This window comes from Anomalospiza imberbis, unplaced genomic scaffold (assembly GCF_031753505.1).
Source record: "Anomalospiza imberbis isolate Cuckoo-Finch-1a 21T00152 unplaced genomic scaffold, ASM3175350v1 scaffold_55, whole genome shotgun sequence".
NCBI classification, from domain to species: Eukaryota; Metazoa; Chordata; class Aves; order Passeriformes; family Viduidae; genus Anomalospiza; species Anomalospiza imberbis.
Genome location: NW_027100162.1, coordinates 724,955 through 743,592, shown reverse-complemented (window position 1 = coordinate 743,592; position 18,638 = coordinate 724,955). Strand labels below are relative to the sequence as shown.

The window sequence follows — 18,638 nt, the reverse complement described above, 5'->3', positions numbered from 1 at the left end:
CCCAGGTTTGCCTCTATAATAACAGTGGAGGGGAAGATGGTGGGACACTGGCTCTGTTCTAACCGCTGATTATTTTCTTTTTTTTTTTTTTTTTTTCTCCTTTTCTGTCATGCTGATGCAGGTGTTGCTGTTTGCAAGGAAGCTTGGCACATTATCCATTGTCTTCTCCATTTGTGAAACACCGAGCAGAGTCTGGGCAGGCTGATGATGCAGAGCAAAACCTGCAAATACACCGGTGATCCTGAGCCTGGAGGATGCAGCTAAACCCGGCCAAAAATAATTTCTGGAAAGTCAAGCCTGGTTTACATTTTCTTGAGTTTGGCTATTCCTGAACCGGGGAAGGGGGTTTAAGAGGGAGGTGATACCACAGGGGTTCCCCTCCCCCGTTTTTGGGGGGTCTCCCATGGTGCCCCCTCCCCAAAAAGCTCCGCGGGCCCCCTGAGGTGGCTCCTGTTCTACCAGCTGGTGCCCCCTGATCCAGGACGGCCCCCGGTGAGTCTGGGGGCTCTGGGGGGATTCTGGGGGGATTTTGGCAGCATTTTTGGGCGTTGGGGGATTTTGTTGGTAGCTTAGGGGGAATTACTGGATTTTGGAGAGAATTACTGGGTTTGTGGGGTTATGGGACTTTGCAGGGTTTTGTGGAATTGAGGATTTCGATGATTTTTTTAGGGTTTTGTGGGGTTTTTTTTGGGGGGGTTTACTGTAATTTTTGGGAGTTTTTTTTAATTTTGGTGGGTTCCACTGGGATTTTGTGGGATTCTTTGGGGTTTTGGAGGGTTTTATTGGGATTCTGGGGGGATTTTTGGGGTGTTTTAGTGGAATTTTGGAGGGCTTTGGAGTTGTCCCAGGGTGTAAGGAAGGGCTGAGAGGCACCAAAGTCTCCTTTAAACCCCTGAAAGTCTCAATAAACCACATTAAATTGCAATTAAATCTCACAAATTCCCATTAGAACACCCTCGAATCCCAATAAAAGCCCACAAAATCCCAATTAAACCCCACAAATCCCCCCCCAAAAATGTCTCCAAAACCACAACAAGCCCCACAGAATCCTCACGAGACCCAAAGAAATCTTGGCAACACCCAAAAAAACCCACAAAACCCCCGCAAAATCCCCGCTAAAATTCCTAAAAAAACCAAATCCCCAAAGAATCCCACTAAATGCCCCCACAATTCCAATAAAATGCCTCCAAATCCCCTAAACATTCCAATAGAACACAGAAATAATTCCAGAGGATCCCACAAAATCCCCACAAAATCCCAGTAAAACCTTCCAAAAGTCAAAAGAAAACAGAAAAAATTTCAATTAGCCCCAAATACCCCCAGGAAAACAACTTCTCACTCAAAGCACCAATAAAACCCCTCAAAATCCAAACTCCCCAAAATCCTCCAACTGCCTCCAAACCCAATAATTCTCCCCAAAAACCCCAACAATTCCCCGTAAACTCCCAACGCAATTCCCCAAAGCCCAAAAAAGCCCCAGATGCCCAAACCCCTCCCGAGCCCTCCCTGGTCCCTCCCGGTCCCGCCCAGGCCCGTCTGGGGCCGCGGCCAAAACTGCCCGGAGCGAACGCGGAGGTCCCGGAGCGACCCCGGAGCTGATCTTGGGTTCGGCCTCGGGCTCGGCCCCTTTGGGGGATTTTGGGCCGAACCGGGCAGGTTTAGGGTGGGCTTCAGATCCCTTGTGGGGATCCCGAGCCTTTTTGGGTGGATTTTCAGCCCCTATGGGTGATTTGAGGCCGAATCTAGTGGGGTTCAGGGGGGATTTCAGATCCCTTTGGGTGATTTTAGGTCCATATGGGTGAATCTTAATCTTGTGTGCATGATTTTAGGTCCCTTTTTTGTGATTTAGTGTCCATTTAAGTAGTTTTTTTTTGCTTCTTTGGGCAATTTTAGGTCAAACCAAGCCATTAAGGTGATTTTAGGCCAAAGCAGGTACTTTCAGGGTGGATTTTAGCTGCATTTGAGGGATTTAAGGGTGATTTTAAGCCATTTCATGTGTCTTTTAAAACATTTGAGGCAATTTTAGACCCCATTGTTTGGATTTTAGAGCCCTTTGGATACTTTTAATCCCATTTGGCTGATGTCAGGAGCCGAACCATGTGGATGTAGGTTGCATTTGATGCCCTTTTGGGTGATTTTAAACCAAACTGGGCTTTTTTAGGACAGCGTGTCCCCTTGGCCCCCGCTCCTTTCCCCCCTCACGGTTCCGCCCTTTCCTCGCTCCTTTTCCCCTCACGGTTCTGCCCTTTCCTCGCTCCTTTTCCCCTCACGGTTCAGGATCTGGGAGCGGGGGAGGAGGAGGGAGGGAGGGAGGAAGAGCGGCAGCGGCAGCAGGGAGCAGCCGGAGGAGAGGAGAGAAGGAATCGCGTGGCCCTGGCGCTGCCTGAGCTCGCAGCACCCCGGGAGCATCGCCCCCATCCCGCAGGTGCCCAGGGAGGGGGAGCTCGGCCCAAATATCCTGGGGGGTGCCCTGGGTTCGGGTTCTTTGGGAGGGATGTTTGGAGCTGGCAGGGCTCCAAAGATCAGCCGTGGCGGGCCTTAGGGGGACATCATGGGGGTCTTGAGTTCGGGAGCGGCTACACCCGGTATGAGACCAGTCACTCCCAGTATGAGCCTGGTTAAGGTCTTTCAGCTCCTGCCAAAGGTCTGACAGCTCCTAGTGAAGGTCTGACAGCTTCTGCTGAAGGTGTGACACTTCCTGGTGAAGGTCTGACAGCTCCTAGTGAAGGTCTGACAGCTCCTGGTGAAGTTATGAAACCTCCTAGTGAAGGTCGGACAGCTTCTGGTAAAAATCTGACAGCTCCTGCTGGAGGTCTGACAGCTCTTGCTGAAGCTGTGACAGCTCCTTCTGAAGGTGTGACGGCTCATCCTGGTGGTCTGACAGCTCCTGGTGAAGGTCTGACAGCTCCTACTGAAGGTCTGGCAGCTCCTGCTGAAGGTCTGACAGCTCTTTCTGAAGGTGTGACAGCTCCTGGTGAAAGACTGAAAGCTCCTCTTGAAGGTCTGGCAGCTTCTGGTGAAGGTGTGACAGCTCCTGGTGAAGGTCTGACAGCTCCTCCCAAATTCTGACCATTCCTGCCAAAGGTCTGACAACTCCTGCTGAAGGTCTGACAGCTCCTACTGAAGGTCTGACAGCTCCTGCTGAATTTGTGACAGCTCCTAGTGAAGGTGTGACAGCTCCTGGTTAAGGTGTGACAGGTCCTGCTGAAAGTGTGACAGCTCCTTCTGAAGGTCTGGCAGCTTCTGGTGAAGGTGTGACAGCTCCTGGTGAAGTTCTGACGGCTCCTGGTGAACATGTGAAAACTCCTGGTGAAGGTCTGACAGCTCCTGCTGAAGGTCTGACACCTCCTGGTGAATGTTCGACAGCTCCTGCTGAAGGTGTGACAGCTCCTGGTGAAAGTGTGACATCTCCAGGTGAATGTTTGACAGCTCCTGCTGAAGGTGTGACAGCTCCTGCTGGAGGTCTGACAGCTCCTTCTGATAATCTGACAGCTCCTGCTGAAGGTGTGACAGCTCCTGGTGAAGGTGGGACAACTCCTAGTGAGGTTGAGACAGCTCCTGCCGAAGTTCTGACAGCTCCTGCTGTCGGTCTGACAGGTCTTGTTTAGGTCTGATAGCTCCTCCTGAAGGTCAGAGAGCTCCTGGTGAAGGTGTGATAGCTTCTGGTGAAGGTCTGACATCTCCTGGTGAAGGTGTGACAGCTCCTGCTGGAGGTGTGACAGGTCTTGGTGAAGGTCTGACAGCTCCTGCTGAAGCTGTGACAGCTCCAGGTGAAGGTGTGACAGCTCCTGGTGAAGGTCTGACAGCTCCTGCTGAAGGTCGGAGAGCTCCTTTGAAGGTCTGACAGCTCCTGGTGAATGTCTGACAGCTTCTGGTGAAGGTCTGACAGCTCTCAGAGCGTCAAATTTACGTGGCTAGAGGGTGGTGTGCAGAAAGGAGACAGAGGAGTCCTGTAAAAGTCCCTTGATTGGCATAAAGGGAGAGCGTGCATCAGGCGTGTGTCCAACGCAGTCTCCCAATCACTTGGATCAAGTAGCCTTCTTTTCTTCTTTCCCGGCTGCATTTTCTTTCATTCCCTTTCCCCCTTGGCTGAGCTACTTGGAAGGTACTCGGGACGTCCCGATCTGCCCATCATGTCCCCCTCATTACGTGCCCTCTATAAAACACACGATCCACGATCATTTCCACTAGCTAAATCAACTGATATTTTTAGTGAGCTTTACTGATTGACATGGACTGCTCCTCAGCCAAGGCCATGCTAAACTCCTGAACTTAGGGAAGAAGAACAAAGACTTTATAGGGTTGTGAGAGACGAGGTGACATTTTGCTGAAGCCAAAAGATTATTCAGCTAAAGAATGAAAGCTGTTGGTTCTATGTGTTGTTGTTTGTGGTTTGGATATGTTCTGGTTGGTTTGTTGGGTGTTGCTGGAGAGGGGCGGGGTTGAAGCCCTGACTAAAAAGGAATTCAGATGATGGGGGAGTAGACAGAAAAGCAGGTGGTCAGGAGAGAATGGAAGTGCCCCAGTACCGAGCCAATGGGAAAGAGGACGGGGACTGCCCCAGCCGGGAAATGCCCGAAAATTTTCCACTTTGTTGGAAGGTGTGTGTGTTCTGCTCTCGGGAGGGACATGCAAATTCGGCTCGGCTGAATCGGTATGAATGAACAGTTGTTGCCCTCATTTTTAAAAGTGTTAAGTTTTCTTTTATAGTTCTTTTGAAAGTTTTAAAGTTCTCATAAAACTTCCTTAGCCTTCTGATAATGTTTACATATTTCTACTAAAGTTCTCATGCACTGTTCATGTAAATAATGATTGTTTTACATTCTTCTTTGTGGGAGGAGAAAATTAATACTGTTAGTTTGACCAGTGTGGTTACAGAAGTGGCAATTTCATCCTCCAATCTACTGCCACTTTTAGAATTCTATATATTGCAAAGTCAGAAATAAAATTAACTCTTTTTCTCTCTTGAACTCATCAAGCTTCTGTGTACTCCTTTGGTGCCAAATAGCAACAAAGTTTCTTTTTGCTTTGAAGACTTTGTCCCCATTTAATTGTGTCAAAAAGCCTGTTCATTTCTAACAGGATTATAAATATTAAGTTCTTCACCCAGGGCAGATTTAAAGCTCAAACTCCCATGTCACGTCCCCCAGACTTCCGGAACATCGCCAGAGCTCCCCCAAACCCTCCTGTCAGCCCCTGGAAACGCCCCAGAGACCTCCCAACCCCTGTTTCAACCCCACAGCTGTCTGTAACTCCCCCAAAGACCCCACCCCAGCTGCCCATAACTTCCCCAAAGCCCCCCCAAGCCCCATATCACATTCCCTGACCTCAAACAAACCCTTATTCTCCCCCCTGCCCCCCTGCAATTTCACTCACACACGGCCATGGCCTGAGGGGACACGCTGGTGGTCTTCAGGTGGGAGCTGGCCAGGGCATCCTGACCAAAGACCTGAGGAGCTTCAGCCTTTGCAGGGGAGGCTGGCAGCAGCTGCACCCCCAAAACAGCCCCTGCAGCCCCCTCAGCCATGCAGCTGCACTGCTGGATGACTGGCTCTACGTGTCTGGAGGTGCAGGGGGGGCTCGGGGCATCCTAGGGTAGGCTGGTGGGATTTTCAAGAGGCTACAGGGCCAAGGGGCCTGGAGGATCTGGAAGTGCTGGGGGAATTTGGGGAAAGGGGAGGTTGGAGGGTTTTGGGGAGCTGTGTCATGACTGGCTCCATGTGTTTGGAAGTGGGAAGGCGTATCAGGGGGTCCGGGGCAATTTCTCGGGGGGCTTTGCAGGGACTATAGTGGCTGGGGGAGCTTCAGGGCATCTTGGGGGTGTGGGAGCATTTTGGAATGAGAGGGGATACAGGAGGGCTGGGGGGCAACGTGTTCTATGTCTTTAGAAGTGGGGAGGGGACTGGGGGCTGATTTTGGAGCCTCCACTGATTACTGGGTGCCCCCCTCCAGCAAAGGGCCAAGGCTGTTTTCTCCTCCCATCTGGGAGGGGGGGTGAGCTTTGAGGATCCCATCTTCAGTCGGGGGGGTCCCTTTGTCACTGAAACTGTGTGAAAATGAAACATCTCCAACAGCAAATTCAGGGTTAGAGAATCAAAGGCGTTACTTTATACTGGTCAGGACGTGCAACAGAAATCATTGCATCTACACATTGCCCGGGTGTGCAGCCAGCAACACACGGGCAGGAGGACACAGATGGCTCTTCCTGGCTGGGAGAGGGCTTGTGGCCATCTCCAGGCACCGGTCTGACAGGGATCCCCGCAGCTCCAGCCCTGCACAGCCACTCTGTCGCCAGCACAAAGGCTTCAGCAGAACCAGCAAAGGCCAAGGGGCTACTTTTCCCTTCCCCACTGCTGGCCTGGGCCGCTTGCTGAGCACAAGGACCCGTTTTCCCCTCTACCCCTGTGCTCTGCAGACCCTGGGCAGCAAATGAAAGATCCTGGGAGTCTGTCTATTACAACATATCCTACATTTTTATGCTAAGGAAAAAGGAAAATAAGGAAAGAACAATGTTGAACAAATCAAACATTGCTTCTGGCTCAGGTGACCCCAGCAGACAGAGCTTCTGGGATCAGCTCTCTGCAGAGCTCCAGCAGTGCAGCCAGCTGAGCCCTGAGAGACGAGGCCGTGTCCTCCATGCCCTGTGGAGCTGATCACACAGGCTGTCGAAGATGGAATATCGAGCTCTCTCTACTGCCTGGAGGACGTACAGTGTTTGAATTGCCAGGCTTCCGACGGCGACGCTGATGTCATCTGCCATGCCTTCAAGGGCTGAAAGAGAGAGGAACAGAGCCATGGTCAGTTCCCGGATCTGAGGGGACCCGAGGAGACCCCCGTTCCAGGGCCGTGCCAGCCGGCTCTAGCCATGGCCAGCAGGGAGCAGGGACCAACAGGACCAGCCCGAAGCTGCTGATCCTGCCACGAATCCCCCAGGTGGCCCTGACGTCTCTGTGTGCTCTGCCCACACCGCCCCTCGTCCGCACAGGGAGCAGAGCCCTCGGCAGCCGGGGCAGGGCTTGCAGCTCCCCCGCCAGCCCCCGCTGACAGCCCGCTGCCCTCACTCACCCTCACAGATGAGCTGGAGCTCTTCCTTCTTCCCCCTGAGGTGCTGCCCGGCCATCCCTGTGAACACAGAGCCTGTCACGGCCCAGCGGCACAGCTCCCTGCCAGCGGCGCTGCCGGCCCTGTGGCCACACGGCCTCCTGGCCCGGCAGGGCTCAGCCCGGGCCCTTGCCGCACGCTGCCGGCCCAGGGCACGGCTGCGAGAGGGCGGCAGCAGCGCCGAGGCCAGGCGGGGCTCCACGGCGCCGGGCCCGGATGGCGCTGCCGGGGCAGCAGCCGGGGCTGGGGCCGAGCTGCGGCGGGGCGGGGAGGGAAGGGGAGCCCGGGCTCACGGCTCACCGATGAACCTGATGGCCTCCTCTCGCAGGGACTGCTGCGGGCTGTCCAGGTACTGCAGGGCCCGGCGCAGGTGCTCGGCCGCTCGGCTCCTGTCGTCGGCCAGCTGCAGAGAGCGGCAGGAGGGAAGGGTTGGCGCGGGCTCAGCCCCTGTGCCGGGCGCTCCCTGCGCCCAGCCCCGGCCTCCCCTGCCCGCACAGCCCTGAGGCGCGGCCAGCAGCCGCGGGCGCCGGGCTCTGGAGGGGGCAGAGGGGCGGCTGCTGCCCCGGGAGCCGCGGCGCCGCCCCGCCCCGCGGCCCCGCCGGGCCGGGGCTCCATCGGCCCCGGCTCGGGCCCACGGGAGCCTGGAGAAGAGCCCGCGCAGCCTCTGGGTGCAGCAGCGGGCAGGGGCACAGCTGCCAGCCCACACACTGAGCACCGCGCTCAGGGGGCTTCTCCAGCCTGAGGCTGGCACTTCCAGGCCGTCCTTACCAGGCACTCGGTGAACTTCCACAGCTTCTTGTTCTTCACCAGTTTTTGAAGATCCCTCCTCTTCAGGAACTCAGCCACACAAAGCAGCGTTTCCTGAGAAACCTGGAGAGCAGCAGAGATGCGGAGATGGCCCCACAGCCCAGGGCGCAGGACCTGTGTCCCTGTGTCCCTGTGCCAAGGCCTGGAGGAAGCTGCAGCCCACGAGGCGCTAGGGCAGGAGGCAGCTGAGCCCCCTCCCAGGGGGACAGCAGCAGCCCATGAGTCCTCACCTGTGCCACATGCTGATTCTCATCATGGCAGTGGAAGAAGAGTGGCAGCAGGCTCTGGCGCACGTGTGTCTTCAGGGCCTTTTCTTCCTTTTCCAGTGGAAGAGACACCAATGTTTGGAAGAGCAGTATGGAGAGCAGCTGCACATGGCTATTGTCCTGTATGAAAGGAAGAAAAAAAGACCTCAGCATCGGCTGCACGGGGCTCAGCTTGGCTCAGGCCTGCAAATCCACAGGGCACAAAGTGTCCAGGCAGCAGTCAGTGGCCGTGGCTGGGGGCAGCGAGCCTTACGTGGTCAAAGAGTGGCAGGAGCGCCTCAACCAGCTGCAGTGCGATGGGGCTGGGTATCAGCATGGCCTTGTCCCAGAAGATAAAGCTGAGGAGCCTGACTGTCATGCTGACTATCTCTCCATCTGCGTCCCACAGGAGCTCCACAAGACTTTCAGTCAGGCTCCACATTTTTTCGCTCTGTGCAGAACACAAGTTTGTGAAACGCCATCCTGCTGCCGCAGGGCCTAGGGGCCAAAGGGCTGTTCCGAAGCACTTGGGCAGTTGAACCAGGAGGCAGGAGAGCTGGGAGCAGCTGCCCCAGCGCCCAAAGCCCAGCCAAGCCCAAGCGACTGCATTCCCAAGCGCAGCCTCAGCCGCTGCCCCCTTCTCACCATCAAGGGATCATCGATGAGCACAAGAAGGGCCCTGAGCGCCAGGCGACGCCTCTCCCTGCACTCGCTCCGCAGGTGCCTTGACAAGATTTGCAGGATTCTCCTAGCACCGCGTTCACTCAAGTTCAGGCACTCAAGAACCTGAAAGGCACAGGGCAGTGACAGGGGACCTGGCCGGCAAGAGCCCGGAACAGCACAGGGCTGGGCCCAGGCAGCAGCGCAGGGCGCGGGCACCGTCCCAGGCAGTTGCGGCTACGAGAGGGCAGAGAGCTGGGAGGCAGCTGAGCGAGGCAGCGCTGGCCATCAGGCTCACCTCCACAAGGAACGCCAGGGCGGGCAGTTCCCAGCGTGGCTCCTGTGTGCTGAGCAGCCGGAGCAGGTCGCGAGCGATCCTTGAGCACAAGGGGATGGAGACACAGGACATCTCCCTGGCAGGAGAAAAAGAAACCAAGACTTTGGGCCGGGGGACAAACCTCTCCCAGGACTGACTCACAGAGGTCTGGCCTTTCCCCAGCATCCTGTAAGGGCCCTGGGCTATTTGGGAGGTGGCTCCTTGTGGGCCCCCTCCTCTCCCAGCCTTTTCCAGTCGGCTTGGCTGTTCCTCGGTGACAAGGCCCTCTGGCCCACGACCACGGGGACTGTGTGGGGCACCCTGGGCACTGAGCACAAATGTCAGAGGCAGTGGGGAGAAGGGGGTCTCACCTGGCCAGCAGACCCACGGCATAGTGGTGGGTGTCAGCACACAGCAGCGTGTCCCAGCCACACTTGCGTTCTATTGCCACCACCACATCCTCGTGCTGCATTTGGCAGAGCAGGGACTTCAGGGTCCGCACTGCAAACCTGCATGCAGAGCAAAGCCCAGGTCACGCTGGGAGCACTGGCTCCTGCCCTGGGCACCTGGCAGGGACAGGAGGACTGGCATGGAGCACCTGTTGGGGTTGGTGGCAAGGCCGTATTGCTGCTGGCATCCCTTCCAGAAGGTATCGACCTCCGCTGGCACATCCAACGTGCTGAAGAACACTTGGAAGAGCAGATGCACAAAGAGGCGGGGGAAATACACGGTCACTACATGTGGGACACAGGGCATCTGGAGGATCTTCCACATCACCACAGTTGCCTGCAAAGGACAGAGCAGCCCGAGACAGTGCTCAGTGCCGAGGTGTCCGTGTGGCAGGGCCCGAGCATGGGAGGGAGAGGCCCGGAGAGACACAGGGGGAGCACCGGGCCTGGTGGCCCTGAAGCTGCCCCGAGGCCAGGTTTCAGCCCAGCGCCTGAGGCAGGGAGATGCAGTGGGGGAAGGAGGATGCAGAGCTGCTGGACAGGTGGCCTTGGGGCCAGCAAAGGCCAGTGTCAGAAACTCACAGCCAGGACAAAGACACCCGTTTTGTCCCCATCGGAGGTGCACGTGCTGTGCTCTGGCCAGCTCCCCAGCACATCGAGGAGTATCAGCTGCGCCGGCTCCGCAGTCCTGGGCGAGCACATGATGCTCTTCCACATGGTCAAAGCAGCTCTGTGGGGTCAGAGCTCTGTCTCAGAGGAGTCTGGGACACAGCACCGTGGCCTGGGCGGCAGCGGGGAGCTGAGCTGGCTGCCAGCCCTGCCTCTGCCCACTGCCCCTCGCCAGCAGCACCCAGACAGCCCAGCCCTGTGGGGACAGGTCCCTGAGGGCCAGCGAGGAAGCATGGCAGAAGGCTCGGGGGCTGACGTGCCAGGGCTGGCAAAGGGAGCAGCCAGAGGGCCCTGGAACTCTCTGTTGGTCAGACACCTGGGACAGGCTGTATAGGCTGATGGGCTGGGGAGCCCTGAGCCCTCTGGGCAGGTGGGCCCCATACCTGTCACAGGATGGGGCCACACGCAGGAGCGTCATTACTACGTCAGCAGGCTGCTCTTTGGTGAGATCCAGCAGGGCCCTGTTCAGCCTGTGCTCAGCAAACTGATTGGCCATGAGCCACTGGTGGATGTACCTCACCATGGCAGGCACCTGGAGAAGGCACGGGGAGACTTGGAAAGCTGCCAGAGGGAGGAATGTCCCCAGCTTCCCCAGAGAAGTGCTTCCCTTGCCACCCCACTGCCATGGCCCTCAAAGCCAGGGATGTTCCACAGAATGCTCCAAGTGCGGTGCTCGGCTGAGCAGTGACAGCAGGCCCAGCCCAGGTGGGGATGGCTGCAGGTACCTGCGCTGTTCTGCGGAAGAGGCCACGGGTGCGTTCCTGCTCTTGTGTGTGCTGCACGGCTGCATCTGGCAAAGAGCGAGCGCAGCCTGAGCTGAGGGGCTGCGGGCGAGGCCGGAGAACACAGCCCAGCCCTGCGCTCCCCAGGTAGGAACAGCCCCGGGATGTCCCAAGGGATGGAGCACGGCTCTGGGGTGTCTGTCCTGGCCCCTATTCCGTCCTGTCCATGGGCATGTCCCCAGGGGATGGGATGGGATGGGATGGGATGGGATGGGATGGGATGGGATGGGATGGGATGGGATGGGATGCAATGGGATGCAATAGGATGCAATGGGATGGGATGTGGCCAAGCTGGCTGCAGCCACCAGCCCTGCAGCCCAGCAGCCCAGCTCTGCCACTCACCCTCCTGCAGAGGCTTGAACCGCACCACCTCTTCAGTCTCCTGTGCTGGGCCAGCTCCAGGGCCTTCTTCCTCTTCCTCCACCCAGGCCAGCTTGGGCACTCTCGGGGATCTCTGCTCCATGTCAGTGACTGGATTTGTGACGACTCACAGGAGAGATGTCTCAGAAATCTCCGAGTCAGCAAGGCCTGCAGTCGTGCCTGGAAGGCACCTTCAAGAGAGAAGCCTCAGGAAGGCTACAGGACAGCAAGTCCTGCACTCTGGTCTCGAGGGCTCCTTGCCACAAGGACAGGAGACTCCTGTCAAGGATTGTGGTCTGGCCTCGAGGGCACTGGTGGCAGGGATGGGAGATGCCTCTGGGGCACCAAGTCCCACGGTCTGCCCTCGAGGACACCTGCAGAAGAGAAGCCTTGGGAAGGCCACGGGTCACCAAGTCCTGTGGTCTGGCCTCGAGGTCAGCTGCAGGAATAGCACCTCGGAAAAGCTCTGGGTCAGACACGAACAAGTGTGCTGTGCGGGGGCTCCTCACGGCACCGCTCTGTCCCGTCCTGTCCCGTCGCGTGCTCCGAGCACTGTGGTGTGGCCTTGTCACCACCAGCTCCTATGTCACCCCGTGTCACAAAGGGCCCTTGGACACGCTGTCCCGTTCCATGCCACGGTGACCATGCTGCACCATGTCACAAAGGGCCCCTGCACACACTGCCCCCTGCCCTGGGACCACCCCCAGCCCACCCAAAGTGGCTCAGGTTGGAAGGAATCCCTCACCCCAAGTGTCTAAGACACCCCGACAGGATCTTTAGGAACGGCTCAAACCATCAGCAAACGCTGCCCTGCTCTGCGGGCTCAGGGCAGCAGAAGGAGGCCCCAGGGCTGCCGACGCAGCTGCGCTGGGAAGGGCATGGGGCCTTCCACAGAAGCTGGCACGGCCTCCTTGGGACACGTCCTGGCTGGTGGCCATCCTAAGCGTGGCCGTGTGACACAGACGAGGAACGTGTGGGCCAGGGCAGGAATGCTGCTCTGACCCCTTGCGCCCGGGGAGCACTGACATCAGCAGATGTGGCAGGGTCCCTGCCCAAGCAGACCTGCCACCCCCGAGCCCTGGCAGCACCAGTGCCCGTCTCCTGCCCCAGAGACCTGTGCCCATGGGGGGCTTCTGTGCCAGAGGGAGCCAAAGCCCACGTGCATTGGGGGCTGCACTCCTGCCTGCAGGGGCTGTTGGCAGGAGCACCTGGAGCAACTGCTGGCAACACTTGGGTCTCTGTCAGAAGCTCTTACTCCATGCTGAAATTATCTTCTCATTGAAGTTATTGCCTTCAGCACAAAACCACCTCAGCGGCGAAGGCACAGAAGAATCTGGCAAGTAAGAATCCTCAGTTCAGGAATGCTTTACTTCCCATTGCTCGACTCAAGTAGTTCCAAAAAGTTGCAAACTTCCCAAATTAATTGGGATGGCCTGAGGAGGTGAAGATTTGTAATTTTGCTTCCCATCTCAAAGCAGCAACTCATTTGCCTTAACTTCATCCACTGAGGGTCACTTTACAGAACATAACACTACACAAAAAAAGGGCAAAAAACAAGGGCCATGCTTTGGTTTTCTAGGAAGGGATGATAATATCCTAATTCTCTTAAGGAATAAAAGCTCTCAAGAAATGAGAGTCCACTCAGTGGTACAAAAGTAGCCCAAAGAAATGAGTAGATTACAAAAGGGCTAATCCTCCCCCTGGTACAGATTTCTAAGTGGCCAGTAAAGTACAGCTCTCCCCTCTTGTTCCCTGCAGGAGAATCAGGACCATGAAGAGGAAAAGTCACAGATATTCTTTCTGCCCTCCCTAACCAAAACTGTGCCAAAGCACAGATGCTGCCTTCAAACTGACTCAAATTCCAGCCTAGACCTCTCACCTTCCAGACAACTCCTTTTCCAACACCCCCCCCAACACCAACCCCCCCAGACTCCCACACAGAAGCCCTCAACACCCCGCCAGGAGCCCCAGCTGTCCCCATCCCTCCGCAGAGCTTTCCCACCCTCCAGCAAACGCCCTGGTTCCCTGCAGGTGCCGTGGGATGGCACTCAGGAGGATCTGCTCCAAGGCCTTCCCCTGGAGCACGCTCAGGCTGCCAGGCCTATGGATCCTGGATCATCCTTCCCACCGAGCCTTCCCGTGCACGGCTGTTCCATTTGCACCTTTGCGCTCAGCTCGGACTTCTCCACTTCACCAGGAGTGCTGGGAAAGGATGGAGAGCAGCCGGGCAAGCTCTTTCTCCAGCTCCCTCTTTACCCTTGGGGAGGGAGAACATTCCACAGGAAAGCAACTGGTGCCACAAGGAGCGGGTGGCCTCAGGCACCTTTGGGGATGGAACAAGGCCTTTGTTTGACATAAGTAAGCACAAGCAATGCACATGAGTAAACAAGTAATTAGCACAGACATACCTAAGTACTTAGCACCAGTTAGCATAAGAAGAACCTGGTGGCCTAACTTGACATAAGAGTGACCTGACAAAAAGCTTTAGACATAGTCTACCAGAAGAACTAAGGGCAAGTGTGGAATCAGCCCTGTGCAGGGAAGCTGTGATGAAGACTTTGTGCTGCTTTGGGGCATCGAGACCGCTCCTGGCCAGCGCCTGGAAATCAGCTTCAAGTTTGGGAATCAGACACAATGTATTTCTAACCCCCTGCCTATCAAATCACCACAGCCGTGTAAAGAAGGACGGTATGTTTGATACATTCCTACATCAACCCACTTAAATTTATATGTGGCAGAGAAACATTTTAGTGGGTGCAGACCCCTGCCCTCCTGCCAGGTCAATAAAAGGGCTTTTGGTAGACCATACATTTGGCTGCCGATTTGTTTGAACGAGGGAGACCCCTCAGGACTGCTGTATCCTGAGGGAACACCATTGGCCTTGGCCTGTAGGCACCTGCACAAGCTTAAAATCAGCTGCCTCAGCTTCCAGGACCTCTCTTGGCCAGCATCCTGACGTGGATGCAGGACTGCTGTGAGGCACTGCTGGGACCCAGCGGGACAGGACCGGCTGTCTCGTGTCCACGCAGCACCCCTCACACAGCCAGGGCCATCCCAAAACCAGACAAACACTCACTTGTCAGCAGAGGGGAGCAAGGAGCACTGGGCTCCTCTCAGGGTATCTCAGCTGGGCTGGCTCCACAACATGCCCCCACTCTCAGGCCTGCTGATGCCCAGCTGCCAGAAATGCCTACCTTGTTCTCTCCAGGATGTACAGGGAGAGCCAATGAGCAGGACGCCTTGGGAGGCAAACCTTCCCAGCCTTTTCTGAGGCCAGGGACACACCAAGATCAGCCAAGACTCTCCACGCTGCCTGGCCCACACAGCCCAGCTCTGTGCTGGCTCTGGGCCACAGCAGCTTCCACCAAGCAAGAGGCAAATGCACATTGCCAAGAGTTGAAACACAGCAGACAGGGAAGAGGTGAAAAGTGTGTGTGTAAAGGCCTTTTAATTCACAGCTCTCAGAGAGAGCTCTGGGGCTCACGGCTGGACAGGGATGCTCCTGCTCATGCCTCTGTCCAAAGGGGGAACACACCCTGCTGCAGGTGCTTGGGTTGGTCTCTGCAGGTCCAGGCAGATGCCAAACCCGCTCTTCACAGCCTTCTCCCTTCCCTTGCCACTCTGCCACAGAGAGCCAAAGGGGGACCCTTGCACCTACCTCACTGGGAGCTCCCTGGGAAGCACTTTCCTTGAGAAGCAAGCCCTTTTCCTCCAAAGGCATTTCCCCAAATGAAGCTTTCTTGGGCAACACCAACACACTCTTAAGAAAAGCTGGAAAGGCTTAATGACTTCAGGTCCTTTCAGGACAGGCACTCCAGCTGTAGCTCATATTCTCCCAAGTGTGTTTCCAGGTGGAGGTTCAGAGGGGCAGCCCCAGGCCCTCTACAAACACAAGCTGCCTGCTGCCTCTTCACCTGCCTCAACTCCTGCCTGCGGTCACGGCACCAAAACCAGGCTGTTCCAGCCAGAGCCCAGAGCCCTGTTCCCGCAGGAAGCTGTTGCCAGCACCTTCCAGGACTCTCCGCTGTGCATGCAGAGCTTTTCATGCCCGCTCCCAACAGGCTTTGGAAGGCAGAGCACAACCTGGCTGGCTCTGCCACCAGCACAGCCCAAACACTGGTGGAGGAAGAAGTAGCAGGGGTTGTTTTGCGGCCATGCCCAAGAGAAACTGGAAGGGTGCCCTCCCTCTGGTCTCACTTGGTTGGCTTTCTGACTGGCTCTGAGCCTGGGGCTGCCATTGCTCAGTTGTGGGGACCAGAACCACACCCGGGATCCCGGCACTGCCTGACCGTGCTCCAGGCACTCTGTGCAGAGATAAACAGTGTGTATCAAGCTTAAAAGGGGCCTTGACCAAAAGGGCTGCTGGTAAGCTGCTCAGAGACATCTGGTGCACAGCTCAGTCCCTGTGTGAGTAAAGGTTTGGGGCTTGCAAGCAGTCGCCAACCAAGCATGGCCGGAGGGAGGGGGAAGGGTCCATTTGCCAATAGAGCGGCAGGAGGAAGGGATATTTACTGTTCAATTCTGTGACCACTAGTGATCCTGGGGGTGGGTCAAGTGAATCTGGACCTTAATGCTGTGATTCTACTTACTGCTATTGTGCGCTTATGGTGTCTGGACATTGTGGTTAATGTAGGTGGGTTTTTGTGATTGTGTGAGTGAGTGCCTTTGTGGGCTCAGTTATACGAAGGAGGGGGCGAGTGAGTGAGTGTACCCATGGTGCGGGGCGGGGAGGCTCTGCCCACTAGTGAGGCGGCCAAGTGAGGCCCAGGGTGCCGGCTGGGAGGCTGTGTGGGCAGATAGCGTCCTGCGGGGAGGCAGCTGGGGAGAAGCAGAGCAAGCAAAGAAGTGTGGGTGAGGACACGTGGCATGTTTGAATGTGTTTGTGTAGATTGTGCATGTTTTAACTGTGGCTAGACGAACTGAGAGGATTCCACTGCCTCAGCGGTTCGGGTTTGACCCCTGGGAGTTTGTAAATCCAGTGAATCACTGGATAGATAAAGGGGATGAATGGGTTTATTTAGAGGGACTTTATTGGACCTCAGCTAATGGTAACATAAAGGTAATTTACATCGTTTCTCTAGATTGGAAGCAACCCACTGTGGAGAATTTAGAAATTCACGAAGGAGTAAGTGGAATAGCCTGCCTTTGTGGGCAATTCTTGGGAGCCTTGGGCACCTCGAGAGACTGGCACCCTCCATGGGCACTATTGCAGTGCGGAGTTTGTGAGAAGCGTTGGTATTGCTGTTCAGCAGGCGGCGGGGCATATGCTCTGAGTGTGGATGGATGTTTCCTAATTGAGCCCATTTTGAACCTCAGATTTTAAAGCTTGTGTGTGGAAAATCACATCTGGTACCTGTAACCTGGGGTTGCACGTGGGAGGAGAATTGGGAAAGGACTGTGAGGCTTTGTGAAGAGAGTTTTGGGTGGAAGTGAGAAGGAGAAGGAGATAATGGGAACGCACCAGAGCAAAGAAGTTACACCGAGCTAGCTCTTTAGGGTGTATCTTAACCCACTGGAAAGAAGTCACCAGTAGGGGGGGATTGGAGAACAAGATTTAATCCAACACTGCATGCGGTGGTGGCCATTATACAGGCTGGAAGATTGAGCCAAGTGGCCACCGGCAGGAACTTTAGATTGTAATACCTTGTTGCAGTTAATGCGGTTTTTAAGACAGGAAGGAAGTAGGATGAGGTCTCTTATGCTGATATGTTTCTTGCCTTACGAAATCATCTGGAATGGGAGAGGCACTGTGGGCTCAGCGCTCCCTCAGACCCACTGGTGTTAGCCCTTGAGAAGGAAAACAAAGGAAATAGAGGGCAAATTAAGCAATGTTGCTCAGCGTGCAGCATAGGACAGCCATGTACCAAATCAGATAAGGTCTACCGTGCTGCAGCTCAAGAACAAGATACAATAGATTTGCTGAAAGTGCCTCCTAGGAGACGGGAAGATGAGGATGAGGATGAGGATGAGGATGAGGATGAGGATGAGGATGAGGATGAGGATGAGGTGGACTTTCCAAAAAAAGAGGATGCAGGCTTGGAAGGGACATCTACTCAAACCCACTCCCCTCCTGGCAGTCCGGTTTTGTCCAGAACCAGGAGACAAGCAGTGTTACAGGCCGCTCTGCGAGAGGCAGTGGGACCAGAAGGAGGGAGACTGATGGTTAAAGTACCATTCTCCACCCCTGATCTAGAGGCGTGGGAAAGGATTGCTAAAAATTACCACAGCAACCTGACACTTATAGCGAAGCATTTACAATATGTTATCAAACAACACAACCCAGATTGGAGAGACACCCAGGTATTACTGGATACTTTCACTGAAACAGAAAAGCAGCTGATCCTGAGAACAGCAGGGGCTTTGGCAGAGGATCACCGTAAAAGCCAGTGATTGGATGTAAGAGAATTTTTCCCTCTCCAAGGGATCCTAAATGGGATCCAAATATATCGGCAGAGTTTCAGAAATTAGCAGATTATCAAGATTGGATAGCACTGGGAGTGGAGAGAGCTATCCCAAACACCAAAAAATGGTCTGTCCTGTATTCTATTAAGCAGGGGCCTTCCGAGACTCCATCTGAGTTTCTAGAGTGTCTAAGGGATTCTATGCATCGCCATGCATCATTAGACCTGGGGTCTGAGATAGGAATTGTGGTGCGGAGAATCACAAATGGGACATCTCGCCATGATCAATATGATCAAGTGAAGCCAATTTTATTGTACAGAGGCCTGTATTTAGAATCAGTTCTGCTGTGCAAGAGTCTCTATCTAATACATGATTGGTTAATCCTAGCTGTTTATGCGTCTAAAATTAAATGCTGGTTGGATCACCCGATTCTTCATGCGTCTTGCTTTGGTTGTCTGGCCCACCCTGAGTTCTCTTTTTTATTTTGCTGACAACTTTGCGGATTCCTCTGACTTCTTCTTTTCCTGTCGTCAAGGATTCACTGACCCCGTTTCTAGAACTGGTTCCTTTGTTACCAGAAGGCTGGACTGTGCATCTGCTGAATGTGTCCATTGTCCTGCAAAAAATCCTCAACAGGGGATGTTCTATTAGTTCCAGAAGCAGGGTGAAATCTATTAGGGTGGGATTTACAGGTGCAGTTAGACATTGGAGTACTGCCAGAGGAAGGAAAAATGGTGGTTAAACTTCTCCAATTAACAGAAGAGAATGAGGACAAAATTCATGAGATGGTGCGGGCAAAAGCAAAAAATTAAGGTAAATTGAACATGAAACCTGTAGTAATAAAAAC

The 18,638-nt window shown here is 55.1% G+C and overlaps 1 protein-coding gene across 1 annotated transcript; it reads right to left on the bottom strand.

The window, feature by feature from the left end:
* Positions 1-7,042: 7,042 nt before the first annotated feature.
* On the bottom strand, positions 7,043-8,599 carry LOC137467248 (maestro heat-like repeat family member 5). Its single transcript, XM_068178760.1, has 5 exons — positions 8,428-8,599; positions 8,139-8,294; positions 7,870-7,971; positions 7,402-7,504; positions 7,043-7,122 (listed from the first exon to the last, which is right to left on the bottom strand). Exons 1-5 carry the CDS (start codon positions 8,593-8,595, stop codon positions 7,058-7,060), a joined length of 594 nt encoding a protein of 197 aa, XP_068034861.1. The 5' UTR covers positions 8,596-8,599; the 3' UTR covers positions 7,043-7,057.
* Positions 8,600-18,638: the final 10,039 nt, after the last annotated feature.